Genomic DNA, 23,414 nt, shown 5'->3' on the forward strand with positions numbered 1-23,414 from the left:
GACTGTGCCAGTATGGGGAGGTCATTATTAGAACCTTCCCTTTATTTTGAATACAATTAAACTAGTGAGTAGAGCTGCTGTCTTATCAGAGGCTTCTGGTTAAGTTTTTCCTTTTTTTCTTTTTATTAGACTTTAGCAAAAAACATTATTTTGTCTTTTTTATTTTAATTATTTTCATTTGTTGGGTATACAATCATTTGCTTGCCCAGACTGGTCATCTCGATCATTAAGTGAAATCTCATGGTTTATATGAGAGTAAAGAGATTGTAGTAAAACTAGCTCTGCCAATAGGGCATTTCCAAATGCCAGAAAGGACAAATTCCAAAAAATGCCCAAAAAATTCCAAATTTTAAATGCCAAATTCCAAAAACACCAAAGAGTTTAATTGAAAATGTTTTCCTTTTGTTTAGAAATATACATTATATTAAAACCTAGTGAGAGTTTAATTGATAACTTTGCTTAAGTGTTTAACAGACACCTGTGAGGCAGTGAACCTTTTACTCACTAACATGATTGGTTTTTGTATAGCAAATGTGTTTTTTATGGTTAGGGTCACAAGGGTCAAGTACATGTAATGTACATCAAATCAGAGTCTGACAGGGATTTGAGTTTCGTGTTCAGAGTAGTCACTACAAATATGTTAGGGTCAAGGACTCTCAGCAGATGATCTTAGGTTAATGAGGTCACAAAAAGAAAAATGAAACACAACTGCTCTGCATGTTGTATTGATGATGTTAATTAGGATCCATATGATTAATTTGAAGTGATATGTGGTTAGGATGAATGTTTCAAATGACTTAGTTCCTGAAAAGGTGAGCAATTGAACTCCCACAAAACATAATGATTACGTTCCAATTTGGTTTAATTTCCATTTCAATTTTTTTGTTGTTGTTTTTTTTGTTTAAAAGTGTGACTATTGTATCCAGTGCAGTGTTGTGTTTCATTTTCAGATCTTGACTCTTTGATAAATGTAATTGTATTGATGGTTTTCTAACAAATCTTTTTATTTGTCTTGTATACTTTTAGCTTACCTGATTGAGTCAGCTTTTCTGATTAAAAATTGTCCATTGTGTATCATTGTCATAGTGTTGTCATAGTTGTTGTCGTAACTTTTCACAATTCCATCATCTCCTGATTTCCAGAACCCAAGGGTCAATTGCAACAAACTTGGCTCACAGTATCCTTGGGTAAAGAGTATTCAGATTGTTCAAATGAAGGGCCATGGCCCCCTTCAGTAGGATGGGTACCTTAAAAAAATCTTCTTAAAAACCACTGGGCCAGAAAAGGTGAAACTTTTGTGAAAGCATCCTGACATCTAGTAAAAATTCAAGTTTTTTCAAATAAGGGGAAAAAAAATGTTTAAAAATCTCCTCAAGAAAAGCAAAGCAATGATTGTATTAATATGCAAGCGTCCTCAAGTAATGTAGATTCAATTTTTTTTTTAAATAAGGCCTCCAGGGGTAGGTTGGAGCCTCATTACGGCTTCAAAGTCTTGTGTTGGAATACATAGGAAGAAATCTTTAAAACTGAAGGGCTACGAATTTTCATATTAATGTACACATTTTCATTTGCAGATTCAAGTTTGCTCAAATCATGGCCCTAAGGGATAAGGTGCCTAGGGTGGGGCCACATTAGGGGATCAAAGTTTAACACAGATACAGGAAAAATTTCTTTAAAAATTAGCAGTGCCATGATAGTCAGATTAATACACAAGCATCAATCCTCAGGTATTGCGGATTCATCATGGTCCCAATAAGACAAGTTGGGTGGCTCACTCAGGGGGTTAGCATTTTACATGGGAATGTTGGAAATAAAATCTTTTCAAGAGTTGCACTCTCATCCATATCTTATTTTTATGAAAGCATTAAGCTGTGTGGATTAACTAATTGTTATCTGTGGATTAACTAATTGTTATATGTGGATTAACTAATTGTTATCTGTTTTCCTCTGTCATCGTCTGTTGTGCATTAACATTTGAACATTTTCAGCTTCTTCTTTTCCGGAACTGCTGAACCAATTTCAACTATTTCTGGCATATAGCATCTATGAGTGAAGGGGGGGGGGGGGAATTGTGAATTTCATGGTCCCTGCCACCCTAGGGCCTTAGGGTTGGGGCTAAAAGAATCAAAATTAGTTATTTCTTTAAAAATCTTCTCTACTCCTGAACATCAAGCAGTCAAACTTTTGGCATGATTGTAATAAGCATTAAGCCCTCTACCAAAAATTGTGAAATTCATGGCCCCAGGGTTAGGGTTCTGGAGTTAGGGTGGGGCTCTTATGATCACATACTTAACTTGCAATTCTTTAAAAATCTTCTTCTCTCTCCATGTGTATAATGCAGATAAGCTAGTGCATGGTTATGATTATTGAAGGTGCCTCTTCCAAAACTGAAATTTGTGTCCCCAGGGTGAAGGGTTCTGCAGGAGGAGGGAGTTCTCATATATTGATTATATAGTGAAAGTGCATTATTTCTTCAAAAATCTTCTCAATCTCTGCTCCTGTCTATTAAACAAACAAACCAAGCATATAGTTATGATGAGCAAGGGTGCCTCTTTCAAAATTGTGAAATTCATTGCCCTTCGGTCATGGGATCTGGTGTTAGGGCAGTGCTATTGATTATATACCGGTAGTGAAAATGCATGAAAATAGTTCTTTGAAAATCTTCTTCTCAGCTCCTAGGTATTTAGCAGATAAGTGCATGGTTATGATGATCAAGAGTTTCTCTATCAAAATTGTGAAATTTATGGTCCCAGGGTCAGGAAATCAGGTGGTAGGGTGGGCTATATAGATCATATTGTTAAAGTGCATTATTTCTTTAAAAAAATCTTCTCTGCTCCTTGGTATTGAGGAAACTAAGTGCATTTTTATGATGTGAATTTCATGGTCTCTGGGTCATGGGTTCTGGTGTTTGGGTGGGGCTCTATTGATTACATACAGACATGATTTTTATTCTGCTTTGATCGAAGTGGAATTTTTTTTTTTTTTTTTTTTTTTTTTTTTTTTTTTTTTTGATTTTGCATATTTATTGAGAATGCAAATCTTTCAAAATTAACACAACTTAATTTTAGTCAGTATATTATACTGTATCATTTATATTATTTGCCATTGAAATTTTTGCAGTTTAATGACTGAAAGTTAGTACCTGTATTGTAATTTCTGCTTTTGCATTTTTTAGTTCACCTGAACAAAATTAAGCTCAAGTGAGCTTTTCTGATCAAAATTTGTCCGTTGTCTGTCGTTGTTATTGTCATTGTAAACTTAATTTTTGCATTTTCATCTTCTTCTCAAGAACCACTAGGCTAATTTCAACCAAACTTGGCACAGAGTATCCTTAGTATAAGGGAATTCACATTGTTCAAATGAAGGGCCGTGTCCTCTTCCAAGGGAAAATAATAAAGAAATAGTGAAACAGGGTGGGATTATTTTAAAATCTTCTTAGTACCTCTGGGTCAGAAAAGAAAAAAACTTGAAAACCTCCTGACATAGATTAGATTCAAGTTTGTTCAAATCATGATCCCCTGGGGTAGGGTGGGCAATCACAATATACATAGGAATACATAAGAAAAAATCTTTAAAAATTGTCTCAAGAACAGCAAACTGATGATGAGTCATATTTCCTCAGGTAGTGTAGATTCAAGTTCATTCAAAACATTACCCTGAGGTAGGTTGGGCTACCATGTGTGATCAAAGTTTTACATATTAAGAATATAAAAGGAAAATGATCTGCTGATGAAAAACAGAAGGGCCAAAGTTACTCAGGTGAGCATTGTGGCCCATTGGCCTTTTGTTAAGATTCCATTAGACCTGCAATACCAAGGTATAAGATTTAAATGTTTCATGATTCTGTTTTTAGCTCACGTGAGCTGAAAGCTCAAGTGAGCTTTTCTGATCACATTTTGTCCGGCATCCGTCTGTCTGTCTAGCTGTCCATCTGTCTGTCTAGCTGTCTGTCTGTCTGTAAACTTTTCACATTTTCGACTTCTTCTCAAGAACCACTGGGCCAATTTCAACCAAACTTGCCACAAAGTATCCTTGGGTAAAGGGGATTCAAGTTTGTTCAAATGAAGGGCCACGCCCTCTTTCAAGGGGAGATAATTAGGAATTAGTGAAAAAATAATGGCAACATTTGAAAATCTTCTTCTCAAGAACCATAGGGCCAGGAAAGATGAAACTGATGTGGAAGCATCCTCAGGTAGTGTACATTCAAGTTTGTTCAAATCATGACCCCTGGAGGTAGGGCAGGGCCACAATGGAGGATCAAAGTTTTACATAGAAATATATAGGAAAAATCTTTAAAAATCTTCTTCTCAAGAACAGCAAAGTCATGATGAGTCATATTTACATGGAAGCATCTTCGGGTAGTGTAGATTCAAGTTTGTTAAAATCATGACCCCAGGGGGTGGGGGGGGTGCCACAATGGAGGATCAAAGTTTTACATAGAAATATATAGGAAAAATCTTTAAAAATCTTCTTCTCAAGAACAGCAAAGTCATGATGAGTCATATTTATATGGAAGCATCCTTAGTGTAGATTCAAGTTTGTACAAACTATGACCCCAGGGGGTAGGGCGGGGCCACAATGGAGGATCAAAGTTTTACATAGAAATATATAGGAAAAATCTTTAAAAATCTTCTTCTCAAGAACAACAAAGTCATGATGAGTCATATTTATATGGAAGCATCCTCAGGTAGTGTAGATTCAAGTTTGTTAAAATCATGACCCCCGGGGGTAGGGCGTGGCCACAATGGAGGATCAAAGTTTTATATAGAAATATATATATATAGGAAAAATCTTTAAAAATCTTCTTCTCAAGAACAGCAAAGCCATGATGAGTCATTTTTATATGGAAGCGTCCTCAGGTAGTGTAGATTCAAGTTTGTTCAAATCATGACCACCGGGGATAGGGCAGGGCCGCAATGGACTATCAAAGTTGTACATAGAAATATATAGGAAAAATCTCCTTGTCAGGAACAGCAAAGCCCAGATTGTTCATATTTATTTGGAAACATCCACAGGTAGTGTAGATTCAAATTTATTCAAATCATGACCCCCGGGGGTAGGGCGGGGCCACAATGGAGGATCAAAGTTTTTCATAGAAATGTATAGGAAAAATTTTAAAAATCTTCTTCTCAGGAACAGCAAAGCCCTGATTGGTCATATTTATGTGGAAGCATCCTTAGGTAGTGTAGATTCTATTTAGTTCAAATATAGAATGGGGCCACTTTGAAGGATCAAAGTCTTAAATACAAATATATAGGAAATTATCTTCTTCTGAAGAACTGCAAACCATGATTAGTCATTTTGATATGGAAGTATCCTCAGGTAGTGTAGATTCAATTTTATTCAAATGATGACCCCCAGGGGTTGGATGGGGCCCATTGGGGGATTGAAAGTTTTACATAAGAACATATAGAAAAAATATTTCTTCTCAAGAACAGGAAAGCTATGTTTAGTCATATTGATATGGAAGCATCCTCAGGTAGTGTAGATTCAAGTTCAAATGATGACCCCTTGGATAGGGAGGAGCCACAATGGAGGATCAAATTTTTACAAAGGAATACTGTAGATTCCTAAATATACACGAGGAATTAATTATCGCGTAATTACGCGAGAAGCACCACTCGCGAAATAAAATTACTCGCTTTTATTTTCATGACGCTTTAATATTTGTAAAATCTCTAGATAAATCACCCATTCGCGAATTATTTTTCTCACGATTTGACGCCCTTGGGCCATTTCGCGATATTAAGTACTCGCGTAAAATAAAGAATCTACAGTATATGGGAAAATTTTTTTAAAATCTTCTCAAGTACAATAAAGCCATTTGTTATATTGACATGGAAGCATCATCAGGTAGTTTAAAATTCAAGCCCCCCCCCCCCACCTCCCCCCCACCCCCAGGTAATCTTTTCAAAACTGAACCGATTTGTGCTTTTGCCTAGCCAATGTGCTCAGGTAGGCGATGTGGCCCGTGGGCCTCTTGTTGGAGAATTTATCAGTACTGTGAAATTATGCAAGAATTAGATGTCCATGCAGAGATACAGTCAAACCTCTTTAAGTCGAACTTGAAGGGACCGAGAAAATACTTTGAGATAACCAAGGATTCGAGATAACCAGGGTAAAATACTCAAGAAATAAGTATTGAGACTTCAAAATGACATCGACATATCCATGGTATTTGAGAAATTTGTGTTCAAGATACTGAAGTTCGACTGTATAATCATTTTTTTTTTATCATGTTGATTGTTGTTGTATACACTCAGATATTCTCCAATATTGCATTGCATTTATATTGTAAATTATAAAATCTATGTGCTGAGTGCAAAATATGTTATTTAATAACAATTAGGAGCTTGGAAAATACTTTTAGATAATTGGTCTCTGATCACAGGTAATAATTATTGAATGATAATTAGTCACATTTAAAAGAATCAGGTAAGTCCTGCATGTCTAGACGATGTACAGTTGAACCTCCTTATCTCGAACTCGATGGGACTGAGAAAAACCTTTGAGATATCCGAGGGTTCGAGATATCGAGGTTAAAATACTTAAGAAATACATTGTTAGGACTTCCCATCCAAGGTATTCAAGATATCCAAAGTTTTACTGTATAATTGCATCAATATACAAAATAGAGTTAAAATTCTGTCAATAATAACTATAATGCTGGTAAAGTCTGGGTATATCTTTTTATTTAAATATAATGAGATTGCATGATGTCATTAAGGTATGGCTGATATTAAAAGTAGATCTAAAAATAGGGTGGGAACAAGAAAATAAAATTTTAACTAAAAACTTTTAATTTTTCTGCTTACCCATATGATTATCATGCTCTCGGGTCAGTTATCACCTCATGTGTAAATCTAAAAATAATAGGGATGTCAATTTTGTCAATAATTAATATTCGAATATTCAAAGAAAGTATTCGAATATATTCGAATATTCGATAAAATAAATAAAATCTGGTTTATTTTAAATACTGGTATGCATCATCCTACTCTCATGAAAGGTTTAGCGTTATTCTTATACTGAAGTAAAATTGTATGAAGACTTTTGTATATATACAATAAGGAATTCCATTTGATATTTGTCAATGTTTGAAATAAATAATTGATTTAAATGTAGAAAAGGATAATTTTAACAAATGTTACATGTGTATTTTATTTTATAGTAGCTCCGAGGAACCAGTCGCCTTACCAAGGACAAATACACATTATCAACCTAATAAGAGATATGATTATAATCTTTGATACAATGTTTTTAAAATATAAACAAATATTACCATAGACAATTTTCCTAGGTAATTAACTAATTTCCCGATAATGAATATAAAATTCAAGATTATGTATAACCCGAGATAATTAAGTAATTTACCCATTTATTCTGAAATTGAGCCCTCTACAATTGATAAGTTTACTCTTCAGGTCTTTTAGACATTCTAAGAAGGTTTTCATTTTGTTGTCCTCGATTCTAGATCCGATCGTATTTATTTAATAAAAACTAGGAAAATACGTTTTGTATTATACATAACGCATTGTTGTATAATTCTTTAATACCTTACTCAAAACAAAATAATTTAGTAGATATATATATACGATAAGAAAGTAGTGAAAGAAATCAGGCAATCAAAATTGATCGCTAGTAAATTAAACAGGGATAATTCCAGCACTGTTCTAATCAAAATTTATTAAACACAGTACTTCTTTTTATGAAATCTGAAAAAAATACCGAATATTCGAATCTTAAATTCATATTCGAATATCAACTCATCGAATGAATATTCGAATGTTCGAATATTCGTTGACATCCCTAAAAAATAATACTCTTTAATTCCTGAAATAACAAAAAGTATATTCTCAGGGTTTGACAAAGTTTGTATTGGTTTCAAAACCATTTAAATATTGATTTCAAAACCTTAGGAAATTTGTTGATTTCTGGTAACTCTATTGGACTTTTTCCCCTTTATTTCTGCTGCACTTGGGAAATTATGCAGAAGCTGGAGTTGCAAGTAAATCAAGTTTCTTTCTGTGGGTTCCACCCTGATATGATTTAGATTAATATGTGTATGTCTGATATAATTCCTCAGTTTTTTTCCTCTCTTTCTTAAAATGATAAAATTTTGCAATGAAAAATTTATGAGTCAGAACATGTACAATGTGTGTTATTTGTAGTCAGTTATGCTGAAGTATGTTATTACACAATGAGATGGACAATGAGATGGATGTGAAGTCTGCATGAACAAAAAATATTATTATTGCTGTAAAAATAGATGAGTAAAGACTAGCTGTTTCATCAGAATTGAATATGAAGCATTAAAGCTTTTTCAAGGAAGTCAAAATTACGTCATATTTGTCATATGATAATATATGGTTATAGTTCATTATTTGTTTTGTATTAATAAAAAATGACTTTCTTTTAGGCATTTATTAGTCATTACATTTATGAGTCTGTTCACTATAATTTTCTATACTATAGTATTCATTATTAAAATGTATCAGTGCTGGTAATATTGGAAAGAATTCAGAGAAATTTCCCATTTCATGAAAATGATGCCCATATCTGACTTGAAGAAAAAAGAACTGATATTTTGTTTGCAATTTTGATCACCAGGCTGTTTAAAGAATGAAAAATAAATGCTTTTTGGGAATCCACATAATGATGTAAAAACGAAAAATTGAATCTTGTTGAAATGATAGAAAATTCTGTTGCCTCCATTACAATACAAGGGAGTTGTGGTTAAAATCGTGACTTTTCCTTCCCATAGAAATATGTGGACTATGTCTACTGAGTGCCAAGGAAGACATGGTATTCTATCTGTAAATCATCAAACTTATTGATTTTGTCTTAATCAATCATTACTCAAAAGAGAAGATGGCCTTGAGAAAGGGTTGATAGATGAATTTGGGGTTGTCCCTGGCATAGGTCATTGACGTGACAACAATACATGGTAGAAATTGTCTACATTCATTAACATATATCTAGGTGCTGTGAACCTGACAGCCTTAATAAGAAATATTTCACAGCCAAGATATACGGAAGTGAAATCAAAATGAATTTGGACTTCTGAGAGATGATGGTGTATTGAGTGGGATGTGTGACTTATTGCAAGCTTGATGCACCCATTCTGCACTCAGCAAATGACATATATTTACTTTTGTCTCCCTTTGAAGATTTTTTTTTGTAAGTTGATGGATTATCATATTAATCAATTTTCCAAGTGAAAAACATTTCATTTGTACTTTTAAAGTTATTTTTGTTTGCTTTTTTTCAAGAATTTTCTTTTTAAAATGTGAAAACTGACTTTTCATTTTTCTTGTATGCATTTAAAAGTTGAAGGCTTAGTCATACAATTTATGGTTCACTTGAAGATTTTTATTGCAACGTTTATTTGAAAGAATTTAATTAATTTGTTTCTCTTTGTTATGCTCAAAAGAAAATAGGTTCATTCATATTCATTCAAAAGTTAGGATATATACATATGATGGGCATGTATGATGTGTTCCAGAATTATATATGATTGTTGATGATTCATTATTTAGATGAACTTGAATTAAGTAAACATTTTACTAAATCAATTCATTAATTAAAAATCTTCTGGTGATACCTTAAATTGCTGTAATTTGAGCCAAGTAGATTATTCATCTATTAAAACCAAATGTTCTTATTAATTGTGTCATCTTTTTGCTGATTCATAAGAGTTGAAGCTTTAAATTACTATGTAATAATTTGCAAGAAGTTCTTCAAGAAGGCTGCAGTAAAAGAATAGCTAGTTTAATGGTCCATTCAGAGAACTCATGTTTTTTGACAATGTTTGCAACTTCCTTTTCATGATCTGTAAATGAGGTAATGTTGACCTAATTTTAATGTGCATTTGTCCACACTTGGCTGACTCATTGAGCACCAAGCAGCTTTATCAAGTGTCTGCATTCCAAGAAAGTATTTAATCTTAATGGGCTTGTTTGACATGTGATATATAGTGTGTACATTGAATTCATTTTTGCTTTAGAGCAGTCAAGGTAATGTGCGTCTGACAGGCAGTAGAAGGAAATAAGTGTATTAACATACGCAAGTTTTTTATAAACAGAGGTGCCTTTTATGGAGACAGAGCAGGCATAAACAGTTAACTGGCTTGTGGATGATCATGACACTTGACACTTACTACACCTTACAGATCAGGATTGTCTTTATTGTGGATTAATTCGTCTTAGTTGCAAGGGAACTTGTATGTTTTTTAGACAAGCCACTATGTCTACAGCATCCAATAGGTGCTAAACTGACTTTGGAGTCTTTCTTTGCAATTTGATTTTCTGGTATCAAATCAATGTTTTTATTTTGAAAGCAGTCAGTGATCCTGTTGTGATATGGAATTGTGAATCCGAATTGAAAGTTACCATCTGTGAAAGAATTTTTCCATGTATGAGTTGAAGAAACTAGCAACTTTTTTCTTATGATAGTTAGAATAAAAGGGCATCAAAATAGGGCCTATACTGTACACTAGTTATTACTTCCCTTTTGGAACCACTGTGAGAAAAAATGCACTGATGTGTAATGTGAGTACCAACTTTTTCAATTTTCTTATATTTCATAATTATATTTTGGGTCTAAAAGAATTAAACTATTAGTTTGCTACATTGTATGCAACGCAATTTCTAATTTGAATTCAGAAGTTACTAAGAAATGACTTGGTATACATGCAACCATTATGTTTACCATGCTGCTGAATTTTTGAATTGAGAAAAGAAATATTTCAGGGATTTTTTCTGTAGTCAGAGAGGATTAACATTTTGGTTTGCAAAAGAGTTTCCCATCAATATTTTTGAAGAAAAAAATTGCACTTCTCTTTTTTTCTGCAATTCTTTGCAAGAGTGCATATATTGTCATTATCCTGGTGTTGCAGGAATATAAGGCTTAGATTACAGGAAAGAAGGTAGTTCAACTCTGGACATATTTTGCTGATTACAAGAAATTATACCACAAATCAAGAAATGTGTTAAATTGAAGAGTGCTGTATTTTTTTCTTTTTTTAATAATAAGTTTGAATATTGATAGAGATTTAAGTATTCATAGTTAAATTTTGGCCTCACATTCAGATCATGTATTGTAAAACTAGAAAATTTTATTGCACAGTGTTTCATGTATTTGGGATTTTAAAATATATTTAAAAAGGATGAATTGGTTCAGCTTAACAGGCTAAGTGCAAGATTTAGAATCATAAGTTGTTGAGTATAATGAAATTTTCAGTTTTGATTGTTGTACTATGTGTACATTTGTTTGTAAAGTTCATAATTGAGAATGTTGTGAGATAATGGATCTTTATCTTGCCTTGTTGATGCATGAAAATTTAAGTGCAGGAAACCTCAGGCATTAGGGTGTATTAAAAGAATGTTTTTTTGATGTGAATGTTTTATTTACTTAAAATAACATGATGTTTGATTTGTCAGCATGAACATTATGCAAAACTAGTAATCATTCCAAAGTCGGTCGAATATTGAACAATTTTCCCTCATAAACAAAAATTTCATTTAAAGTGCAGGAAACTTTTCATTGAGTGCTCCATTATTTAGACTAGCAGTGATGTAATAAATGGGGCAAAAGGGTTGATCAATATGTAATTAGCACACCTTGATTTCAGTTTTGGAGATTTCTTATGACGTCATTTTGTTGCAAGTCTGTGATGTACAAAAGAGTTCACTTTTGTTTTTAGTCCCTCTTGTAATTGACAGAATTCATCTGATTAATAGGCTGTTCTAAAATTACGTGTTGTCTCGCAAGTCACAAAAGATGTATTTTTTGTGGATACACTGCTGTACGTTTTGATGTATCTAAGTAGAACATTAGTAACATTTCCGTTGAGAGTGTAACCAGGGACCCACACGTCAAACAGGGAATCTCATTGTTTTTAATCGCTTCACAGAACCACTAACTGTCAACTGTTTGTTTTTTGACATGGAGTTTGAAATTATCATTTTTATTAAGGTTTTGTGTCATGTGGGTATATACTTAAAGGCTGACCTAATTAAAGCTAAATAAACATCATGTGTTCAACTTCAAAAAGAGTACAAATGTCTCAGTTTAGCTTGATGTGGAGTATCAATTATATGCATGGTCAACAAATTTAGATATCTTTATTGTGCATAAATATTCTATTGGTTTTTCCATGTATCATTGTAGTTGAAAAATTGAATATTCAAATTTTTAAATGATATGGTGATAATATATTTCATGTATGTTCTGCGAGAATAATGTGAAGAATGATTCCTAATTGTGGCTGCCAGTTGGTAGGATCAAGTGATAGCTGGTAAAAGGTTGTTAAAGCCATATCTTTATGAATTGTATATATGTTGAGTTTACCCATTTACAGAGTATACAAGAATTTGTAAGGGTGAAAGTTTACTTTAAAATGGTGCAATTTCAGAAGTAAAAAAGAAATGACTTTAAACCATGCTCTGTAATAAAAAGCAGGAAGGCTTCAGTAGAGTATGTTGTGTGTAAAAGTTTCCTGGCCAATTCCATTGATCGCCAAGGGCATGTGACACTTTTAAGAGGATGCAATGGAAATGCTCTGTAATATTTTCATGCAGTCTGTAGTTATGTTCACTCTGAATTCTCTAACAATTTTGAATGAAATATTGCTAACTAACTAGAATGATTACATACTGTTAATCAAGATTTTTTAAATTTCAGAATACAGATAATGAAGTGATATTTGGACCAATGAAGCTGAAACAAAAGAACTTATCAGTAAGTGTGTATACAGTGTATTTTAAAAAAAAATAGAATTTTCTTAGGCCATCTTTCAAAAAAAAAAAAAGATTTTGCTTGCCCTCTCCTGACTCAGGATAGAAAATTGGGTAGATAGAAAGAAACATTTTCTTTTAAAGTTAAAAACACTTGCGAATATGAAGTTAAAATAGTAAACAATGGGATGAGAAAACTTTGGAATGAATAAAAAATAACTGTTTCCTGGAGGTTTAAAAAAGTTTTGAGTTGGACCATTTTTAGTCAATCTTTCGGGAGAGGGCAACCAAACAATTTTTTAAAGATGGCCTTATCTGCAGTTTTATACTATTTTGAAGATTACTTACTTACCCTTAATAAGCATCCACCCCTCAGTCTGACAATAAGTGCCCTATCTTATGGCTTAAAATATTACATTTCCCCTGAAAGCAGAATTTTATTTAACTGAATATGTCTATTTATTGTTGAAAGAAAAAGACTTTAAAATATAATACAGAATAATATAGAGGCAGAAAATTCTTAACTTTGGTATAGAAACATGCAGTCAACTTGCAGAAATTAACAAATTTCCTATATGGTATCATTTATATCCAACAAAAACTATTTTATCCATTCAAGATGAAGGTCTTAATTTGGCATGTGCAATATTATGAGAGGCTTGTTTGTTTGCTTTTAATGTGGGAAAAATAATCATGAAATTTTTAATTGTGATCACTTTTTGAAACACAATAGATAGATCTCTGCAAGTCATCATGATTTTGACTTCGTTAATAATTCAGACCTTACATTTCTTTATTTTACATTTTAACTGTTTCAAAGAAACTATTCAAGATATATATATGTTAGCTTATGTGCTAATATATAATTTGGTGACAATTTATCAATCATGTCTAATTTTTAGCTCACCTTAACGAAGGTGGGGGAGCTTATGTAATACCGTGGGTGTCAGTGTCCCAGGTTAAAGTTTTTGGAGCAGATTTCTTTTCAGGTGTTTGTATGCCCTATATTAATCAGAGATGGATGGGCAATGCTTCTAGTGTGTTTCATTGTACCAGTCAAGGTTTCAGATGCTGCAATTTTAGCTAAAGAATGAGCAGGTTAATGTTTTTGGAGCAGGTTAATGTTTTTGGTGCAGGTTAAAGTTTTTGGAGCAGGTCTCATTTCCAAGTAACTATAAGCCGTATGTTGACCAAACTTGCATGGATGATACATCTAAGGATGCACATTACTGGACTTGCTTTGGATGCTGGATCTGACCTACATTTTGTGGATGAGTGACCAGGTTAAAGTTTTTGGGCAGATGTCATTTCCAAGTAACTATAAGCCCTATGTTGACCAAAATTGCATGGATGATACATCGGATGCACACCACTTGACTTGCTTCGGATGCTGGATCTGACATACATTTCCGGATGAGTGATCAGGTTAAAGTTTTTGGAGCAGATCTCATTTCCAAATAACTATAATTCCTACATTGACCAAATTTGCATGGATGGTACACTTAAGGATGCACACTACTTGACTTGCTTCGGATGCTGAATCTGACCTACATTTTCCGGATGAGTGACCATGTTAAAGATTTTGGAGCAGATTTCATTTCCAAGTAACTGTAAGTCCTATGTTGACCAAACTTGCATGCATGATACATCTAAAGTTTAAAGATGCACACTACTGGACTTGCTTCGGATGCTTGATCTGACCAATATTTTCTGGATGAGTGACCATATTAAAGTTTTTGGAGCAGATCTCATTTCTAATCAATTATAAGTCCCATATTGACCAAACTTGTATGGATGATACATCTAAGAGTGCACCCTACAGACTTGCTTTGGATGCTGGATCTGACCTACATTTTCAGGAAGAGTGACCAGGTTAAAGTTTTTGGAGCAGGTCCATTGCCAAGAAACAATAAAGCCTATCTGAACCAAACTTGCATGGATGCTGCATTAATTAAGGGACGAACACTCTTAAAGTTGCTTCAGATGCTGGATTTGATTATATTTTCTGGATGAGTGACTAATTTAAAGTATTTAGATAAGGCCATTCCCAAGCCCTTTCAGATCAAAATTGCATATATGTTGCATATAGGGATGCACACTACTAGATAATTAGTTTAGTGTGGTACTTTGACTTACTTAAAGACAACATTCGTTGAGGTGAGCTCTGTAATCTCTGATTACCTATGGGTTTTTTTTTTTACTTTGACTTTCCCAGTGACCTTTGACTTTTCTATTTTGTATAAAACTCAGTTTTAAAGAAAGAATTCAAGATCTTTTCATCAAAATTCATACACTAACACAAATTTTATATTGCATTACTATGAATCCTGGGGAGGGCATTCATGTCCTGTGGACATATTTCTACTTTAACTTTCATATAAGATGATCTGAGTTTAAATATAGTTTGAAAACAGGTCAACATAAAATAAAATTTGAATTGCTTTACTTCAGATTGATGCCATTGTTACTTTATATTGGGTTTTATGTAGGTCAAGGAGTAAAAATTTTAAGTGTTACCCTCAACTTCATGCAGTATTTATTATGTAATACTGAATGATTTATATAAATAAAGGGCACATAGATTCTGGGCTCAGTAGATATATATATTTTTTGAATATCACCCATTGTCAAGCAGTGTTTACTGTTGCTAAGTTGTTTCATCGTTCATAGTGTAAGTGTTCTTAAAATGTTTCTTGATGAATCAAATTCATTACAAGTATTTACATGAAAGTATAATATAACTGTAATATTTTTTTGTTGTTGTGTCTGTTTTTATTAATCAAAAACAAGCAATAATGAAGTCTGGCATGACTAGCGTAGCAACTTCTTGGTTTCAATGTATGATTTCAACGTACTGGCTCTGAGGCCATGGGACGTAATGTGTTCACTATTGATCTCATGCAGTCTCACTTTTCCACTATTAATTCCTTTTGCAAAAGTGAGACTGAGATCAAAAAGTGAGCTCGTCCATGTTTCAGTGCCCCAGAGCTTGGTTAATTGTCCAGCTAAATAGTGAAAATAAAAATTTCTGAAAAAATAGCTGTTCTGTCAAAAACATATTCAAAAAGTACTAGTCAAGCTTGAAAATTTACTGGCAACCTCTTCTTTCCCGCTGTATGTCAATTGAGGCATATTGTTCACTTTTTTGCCAGTATGGGTAATCCAGAACTAGGGTAAGTCTTGGGCTCTTTGAACCTAAATTCATATATTTACTTCTTTCTTTAAAAATAAAGCTACAACTAAGGTATTTTTTCTGAAAATAGATTAAAACTGCATATTTAATTGATGTGACATCATATAAAATTCCTCACATTTTCAGGGAATTTATTAATATATTAAGTAATATTGAAAAGTTTTCATTTATGGTTACACAAATGAGTGAATTTTAAGATTTACAGGATATTTAATAAGTTTGAAATATTTGACACAAGGTATGTCTAAGTCACTGTCTATACCTTGTGAGTGATTGAAGGGTAACTCAATCATTTTATTAGCCAATATCATTCAAATTAATGACAAGACTATAAGTCAGCAGGAGAAAACTGTCTTATTTCCTGTAATTTGGAGATGATGAATTGTCATTCGGAGTTTACTGTGGTGACCTAATTTACAAATTGTCCTTCTCAGGCATTGTGGTTCACAGAGAGAGAAAAAAGTGATAAATTGTACTTCTAAGCTAACACTGTGGAGTGTGTTTTCATTCAAAGTATCGTGACAATCATTAGCCTAAATGCAATGAAACAAACTGTCTAATTACAGGGGAGACACTTTTGAGTGTATATTCATTATGGCTATATCTTTTTTACGCATTATTTTAATGATAATTATTTTTATTATAATAAATTCAACTTACATATCATCTTTGTTTTCTTAGTAATATAAATATTTTTATATCTGCATGAAATTTCTGTAAGTTAATGGAAACACATAAGTATGTATATCCATTAAATAATTTAGAATGGTTAATTTGAAAGTATATATTAAGTAATGAAATCATACAAAGAAATATAAAGTAAGAAGGTAGTTATTTTAATTTACACACATAGACATAAATGAAGATATACCTTTATGTTTTATTTTAAATTTACAATAATTTCTTTAAGAAAGATTACTTTTTTATGAATACATTCGTCTATTGTAGTCCTATGACTCTAACAACTAAATAGCAATGATCAGTCTCGTATTCAGAGGATTTGGATGCTCTGTTGGCAATATATAGTCATAAATAATACTGGCAATATTATAAAAATAGACTTTTTTTGAAAATAGAAACAGTTTAAAAATGTGTAAAGAATTTTCAACTTCTCCAAATATATATTTTAAAATATATACTAAAGAGGCATAATTTATTTTTTCTTGGAATTATAATAAGCTGCATGCATAGTGCTGACTGAAAAAGTCAGCAATATGTATAGTTGCCATCTTCAGTAAGTTGTGTGGGTTTATAATGTAGAATTATTAATGGAGATTAAATAGCTTCCACTGTAATTGTCATTAAAAGCTCACTGTTTTACTTAAGAAAAAAAAAGCATTCTTCACTTAAACAGGAAATGTAATGTAAAGAAGCTAAAACAAATATCAATTGTTTGTTGTTGATCTTTTTTTTTTTTTTTGGTTATTAATATAAAAGCAATTTTTTTGACAGTATGAAAAGACAATGTCTTTGTGAAATTGATTATTATTAATTATTTGTGAATTCCTGCTTTGTTATTTTTCAGCATGATTGTGTGTGTTTAAAAAGTTGATTGATCTTCTGTATTGATGGGATTAGAGAATGAACACAACATTACCAATGAATATTAAAACTGTTTACTAATACTGGATTCATTTGTTCTAATGATGATACAGTGCAAATACTTATGGTTGGGGGATTTTAATTGAGTAAGTCTGATTGATTTCTGTTCTGTTTTAGTGTTATTTGTTTTGGGAAAAAATTGATCAATCAATTAAGCCCATAGCATAAGGGCTCGGTTTCAGGATGGTGTATTTTGTGTATTGTGTGGGTTTTTTTTCTATGTCTATATATTCTGATTATAATAAAAATTTAAAACGCTGAAATTCACAATTATAAAAATGTGACGGAAGTGAAGTTTTCTCAGAATATATTCTCGTAACATATTCATAAAGGATGTTATTTTGCTTGATATGTTCTGTGCTGGTTTAATTATATGAAAAGTCTGAAACATCATATAATATTCCCGTATTTTCATCAATACATCTTCTGTATACAAAATGCCACATAATTAGTATATAAAGTTTGTGAATGAGAATAGTTCCAATGGAAGCCAGTGTTTAGTAAGAATTTCATCCCTGTTTATTGATAGAGAGTGGGAGGGTAATGGTAAAGTTTGTGGTTTCTTTTTATTAGGAATTTTTACACTTATTACATTGCTAATCACTCATTCTTCATTACATAGCAGTTTTTAAATTCATTAATAATTGATTCAAATGAAGTACTGCCAATCCTTTGAAGAAGATACAATGGTATAATGAATCATATTTTTTACTACATTTTATATTCTTTTATAAAATGCATGAATTATAAAGTTGAGGTTATAGTTGCTCACTGACATTTTCCACCTGTAAGCAATGATTTGAGAAAATTTGCAAATACATGGATATTTTCTAAATCTTGTACGGTAACATTGGTAGACACTACTATTACTCAGAGACAAGTTATCGGGTCAAGGTGAATCAGTGTCGGCCAAGCAATGATGAACAGGAACACCAACACTTGATAATGCACTTCACTTTGCAGTGTTCAAACATGAAGGTACAAAATAACATCTGTGTCAACATGCTTTGCATACTCAATCAAGTGTTAAGAGCTGATGAATGTAAAAATTTGTTATACTTTTATCCTCTTGAATTATATGCATATGATGAAGATAATTTTAGTTAAATATAAACAATTTGATTTTTGTATAAATTAGTTTTTCAAATTTATTTAGTTTATTGCGATTCTGGAAAATTATTTTGCATGCTAATATTTTCTCTCAGTCACAGAGGAATTTTCCAGGGATGGAATATAATGGATTAAATCATGATAATAGTAAGGTGTGGTTCACATCTTGTGGGGCAAAATGACACAATCTAAACAGGATTCTTAGATATTTTATAGTAAAATTTAGATATGCTTGTACTGATTATATTGTTGGTTTCTTCTTTCTATGTTATTTGCAATTTGAATATCATTATATCAATTATCATTTTTGACTCCTCATTGTCATTTAATCTTTTGATGTTACAAATGAAGGTTCTGTTCTCCTGCATTCATTTGCTCTAATGTTTCAATAAAGAGTGTCATTATTTTTTTTTTTTAATCTTTTCTGCCTTAATGTCATAGGAAGTTTATTGAACTTTGAATCATGAGTTCATACTGTTTCTATTAAAGTGATTCATTAAGAGTTGGGTAGTATTTAAAAGGTAAACTTTTGTAATTTTAGATATTACTGGTGTTTGCCAAGGAGGATGCACAGAGCGATGGTTTTTGGTGGGCAGCAGACAAAATGGGCTATAAGTGCTTTATAGCTCATAATGCTGAAGGAGCCCTAGAGTGTTACTTAGACAAACATCATGATGTGGTCATCATTGACAACAGAAGCAGCAAAAATTTTGATTCTGAAGCTCTTTGTCGGTAAGTTACTACATTACTACGTGTTTAAAGATATAATACAAATACAGCATTGATTTTCCATTTTTTTTTTACTCGATAAGTTACAACAGTTAATATAGGATTAAATGTTCTTTTTTCAGAATTTATTGATGAGTAAACTCATGCCTTTGAACTCACAAACTGAATAAAAGTGCGAAGCACTTTTATGTGAAGTTTGTGAGTACAAAGACATGAGTTTACACATCGATAAATTCTGAAAAAAAGAATGTTTTATTCTTATAATTCCAATTACGAAGTTTTAAAATTATTTCTCTTTGAAGCCTCCATACAATCCACTATTTCTGTACACAGCGTAGGAATACTTTATGTCGCAATGTGGAAATGAAATGTAATTGAGATGAACATCGATAAAGTTTAACTTAAATTGTCAAACATTCAATAAAACAAACTTATGAAAACTCTTCGAATATTGCTTAAGTCAATGAATTGTAAATGCAAGTAGACTTCAGAAGAATTCGTCCTTGACCATGTTGACATTATCGACAAATGTTCTAAAATGAAAGTAGCATACCGACGACACCTTTGATTTGCTCTGGTTTGTTTAAAAACGGAACAAAATATAGGATGTAGAATTATGAATTTTATGCTTATTAGGCAAGAGTCTGAGGTACGTTTCTCTTTCCTATCAGCAACCAAGAACTGAGCTGATTTGCTTAGCATTAGGAACAACAATAATATCCTTTGAGAGATTTAAACAAAAAATCACAATCCTGATCTGACAGTGACATAAACTTAAAATTCCTGTCTTTTAGTCCTGTATGTTGTCAGTATTGTATTTATTTAATTTAAAGTTTCTGTAATTGTTGAGCTAAAACAGAATAGAAGTAATGAATTGTTTCAATTTTTTTTTACAGTAAAAGCTAAGCCAAGAAAGTAGTTCTAGTTGAGAGATTTATTGATGTGTAAACTTTTTCTTGAATTTGTTCTCGTCCAATCAAAACACAGGAAATCAATAAATAAAATAGAATAGAATTATTATGTGTTTAAAAAAATTATGTTGGTGTTATTAGTCATGTTTTATGTTTCAAACAGTAAATAGTTTTATGTATGAAATATTAAATATCAAAGGGATCTTCATATTTAGTCAAAGTTTAAGTCCAAAGCTTTATGTCAGATCAAGGTCCTGATGAAACTTCAATTCGGTCAATAGTCCATAAGGACTTTCTTATTATGCCCCCGTTCGAATGAAGGGAGGGCATATTGCTTTGCTGCTGCTGTCTGTTGGTCAGTCTGTCTGTCTGTAGGTCCACCAACAGTTTCTGTTCATTTTCCTCGCAGTGTTTGCGCATAATGAAATGAAATTTGGTATACAGATTTATCATAAGAATATCTAGGTCAACCTGTTTTGGGTACAATCGAGCAATTTTTGACAGAGTTATTTCCCTTGGACTTTGAAAAATTCCAATTATTTACAGTTTCCATTCATTTTCTTTGGAGAGGTTGCACGTACTGAAATGAAATTTGATATACGTATTTATCATAAGTCTATCTAATTCAAGTTATGTTTTGGGTATGATCAAGCAATTTTTGACTGAGTTACCTGTATGCCCCTTGGACTTGGAAAAAGGACAAGTGCACTTCAGCAATGCTTAATGGGCCCTTTTTCTGTGCCGTTTTACTTTACAATATATTACCAAATCGTTCTCTTTTGGTAATAGTTAAACACAAGTGGATATTTCTAATTAAAATCACATTAAAATGTCACCTAAATCAGCATGGATTTGAAACAAATGAAGATTTTCAAATGCATATAGATACCCCAAATCCGGAAAAGTCGCACCGAACCTATTTTGAGTTTCATTTATTTAAATCAAGGGGAGGAGACATTTAAATCGACACTCAGTTGAACAATCTGATGGTGGATCATTGACGGGCACGTTTGCCGAATGATACTTCTTGCAGTATTTTACCTGTGAAAAAATCGAATGAAGTTGTATAGATGCCTGTAATCATAGTAATCAAACTAAGAAATTTGCACGCTTGCATTTGAAATAATACAATAAGTATTTACATTAGTTCCTTTAAATTTAAAATAAAAAAAAGGAATTTAGGTGGCTTTCAATACCAGTACCATTTTCTTGCATGAATGTTAAAAATGTTCGATACTTTTATGTATGATGACCTTTTTAACAAGACTAAACTCTCCTAACCCTCCCGTGTTCCTAAAACCAAATACATACAAACTTCTCTATGCAACATGACTTCGATATAATGATACAAAACGTGGCTATGTTTTACAGTGAGCACCTTTGAGGAATGTTTACTTGGGTAGAACTCACGTGACTACCGGTATTTTAAATAATTTATTCCACAGGTGGGTTCAACATAGGTCATACAGGTAAATAGCTCTCACTTGCTATAGGGAAAACATTGAACTTTTCATTCATTTTTAATATTTTAAGTACCAGCCTAATCTTGTACAAATTTCCTACTTTCACACAATTTTTATAAATGTATAATGCGTTTTTTGCCATTCGCACAAGTTTGTACAACGTTAGGCTGACAGTAAACAAAAGCTTTGAAATGAATGACCGTCCTTGATTTACTATAGAAAATCACAAATGTCGACTGACCCCTAACGCATTGTATGGCTTTGCTCTATGTATATTCATGAATTTCAGCGATAAAATTTGTTCAATCTTATGGTTTAGATATCAATTAATAATTTGAGATGAAAAATTATGCTTAATTTGATTCTTCATTTTTTCACATTTTACCGGGGTCCATAAGTGCACTCGTTTCATTTTCTTCGCAGAGGTTGCACATACTGATATGAAATTTGTTATACATATTTATCATAAAAGTATCTAGGTCAAGTTCTGTTTTGGTTACAATCGAGTAATTTTTGACAGAGTTATGCCCCTTTGACTTAGAAGAATTCCTGTTATTTTGGGGGGGGGGGGGGGGCATAAGTGTTTCAAACAACTCTTGTTAATATAGTTTTGATGTTTTCACAAGTCAACACATATATCCAACTAAAAGGCATTGAATTTGTTGCTTGTTACATTTTCTTTAGTTTTCCTTTCTTTTCGTAACATATAATGTATGTCACAAACTGTGATGTTTTGAGACATCATAGCTAAGCAATTGTGAGATTGAAAAGTGTAAACATGGACTTTAGCAACAATTTGGAGAAACTTTAGTCTGTGCTCTCTGTAAAGAGTATTTTCTTTATTACACTTTGTGAAGGGGAGGAAAATTGAAAGCTCTGTTGTGATTTTCATATTTTGTACAATCTGTACAATTAAAATATATCACTTGCAAAAATATCAATTTTCAGGGTTCGACACTAACGTTAGTCCGTTAGTCTCAGACTAATACATTTTCATTCGGACTAATAAAATCTGGGACTAATTAGTCCGAACGGACCAGTAAAAATTCCTAGAAACAATATGTATAATTTACCAATGTCCGATTCTCCACAAGATTCTTGACAGGTCGTTAGACAATTTCAAGTCAGCGCTTAATATTTTGACTGATTGATATGAAAAACTTTTTAGCAATCATAATTTATATGACACATAAAAGAAAGATGGCAGACATTTTGGATTTAATGTAAAGACAAAAGAACGAGGTCGGGAATACCATTGTACTCGTTGATCTCGAGATTTCAATGAATCTGTGCTGTGGAATAAATAATTTCACGTAAAATAAAATGCTTTGTTTATTTTTAAAAAGTATAAAAACATTTACTGAAATGTTTATTTTTAAATTAATGTTACAAAACATTGATGTTTCCTTTTTTGACGGACTCATAAAATTGCATGCGGACTAGTAAAAGTAAAGAAGCACTAGTCCGGCCGGACTAAAACCTAAAAAAGTTAGTGTCGAACCCTGATTTTATTCAAGGAATAAAATACAGTATGTCACTGTTGAAATTGTAATACCGGTAAATAAATCATACATGTTTTTATTGCTAACATTGCTAACCTCCAATATTAAAGTCTGTGAAGGACAGATACATGTATAGATTTGATATCTTCTCAAGATTTAAACCTTTG

At 32.3% G+C, this 23,414-nt stretch overlaps 1 protein-coding gene across 4 annotated transcripts in view; it reads left to right on the top strand.

Moving 5' to 3' along the window:
* The window catches only part of LOC133182004 (high affinity cAMP-specific and IBMX-insensitive 3',5'-cyclic phosphodiesterase 8B-like), a 58,345-nt gene that overhangs the window by 13,037 nt on the left and 21,894 nt on the right, over nt 1-23,414 (top strand). For 3 of the 4 annotated variants that reach the window (XM_061316702.1, XM_061316700.1, XM_061316701.1), the window contains exons 2-3: nt 12,685-12,741; nt 19,184-19,374. In XM_061316702.1, the coding sequence (XP_061172686.1) occupies nt 12,685-12,741; nt 19,184-19,374 (248 nt within the window). Of the gene's footprint in view, nt 1-10,314; nt 10,551-12,684; nt 12,742-19,183; nt 19,375-23,414 lie in introns of those variants that run through there. The other variant, XM_061316703.1, reaches the window with a different exon arrangement.

Source organism: Saccostrea echinata, unplaced genomic scaffold (assembly GCF_033153115.1).
Source record: "Saccostrea echinata isolate AGI-Se365-2 ecotype Australia unplaced genomic scaffold, CSIRO_AGI_Sech_v1 ptg000009l, whole genome shotgun sequence".
NCBI classification, from domain to species: domain Eukaryota; kingdom Metazoa; phylum Mollusca; class Bivalvia; order Ostreida; family Ostreidae; genus Saccostrea; species Saccostrea echinata.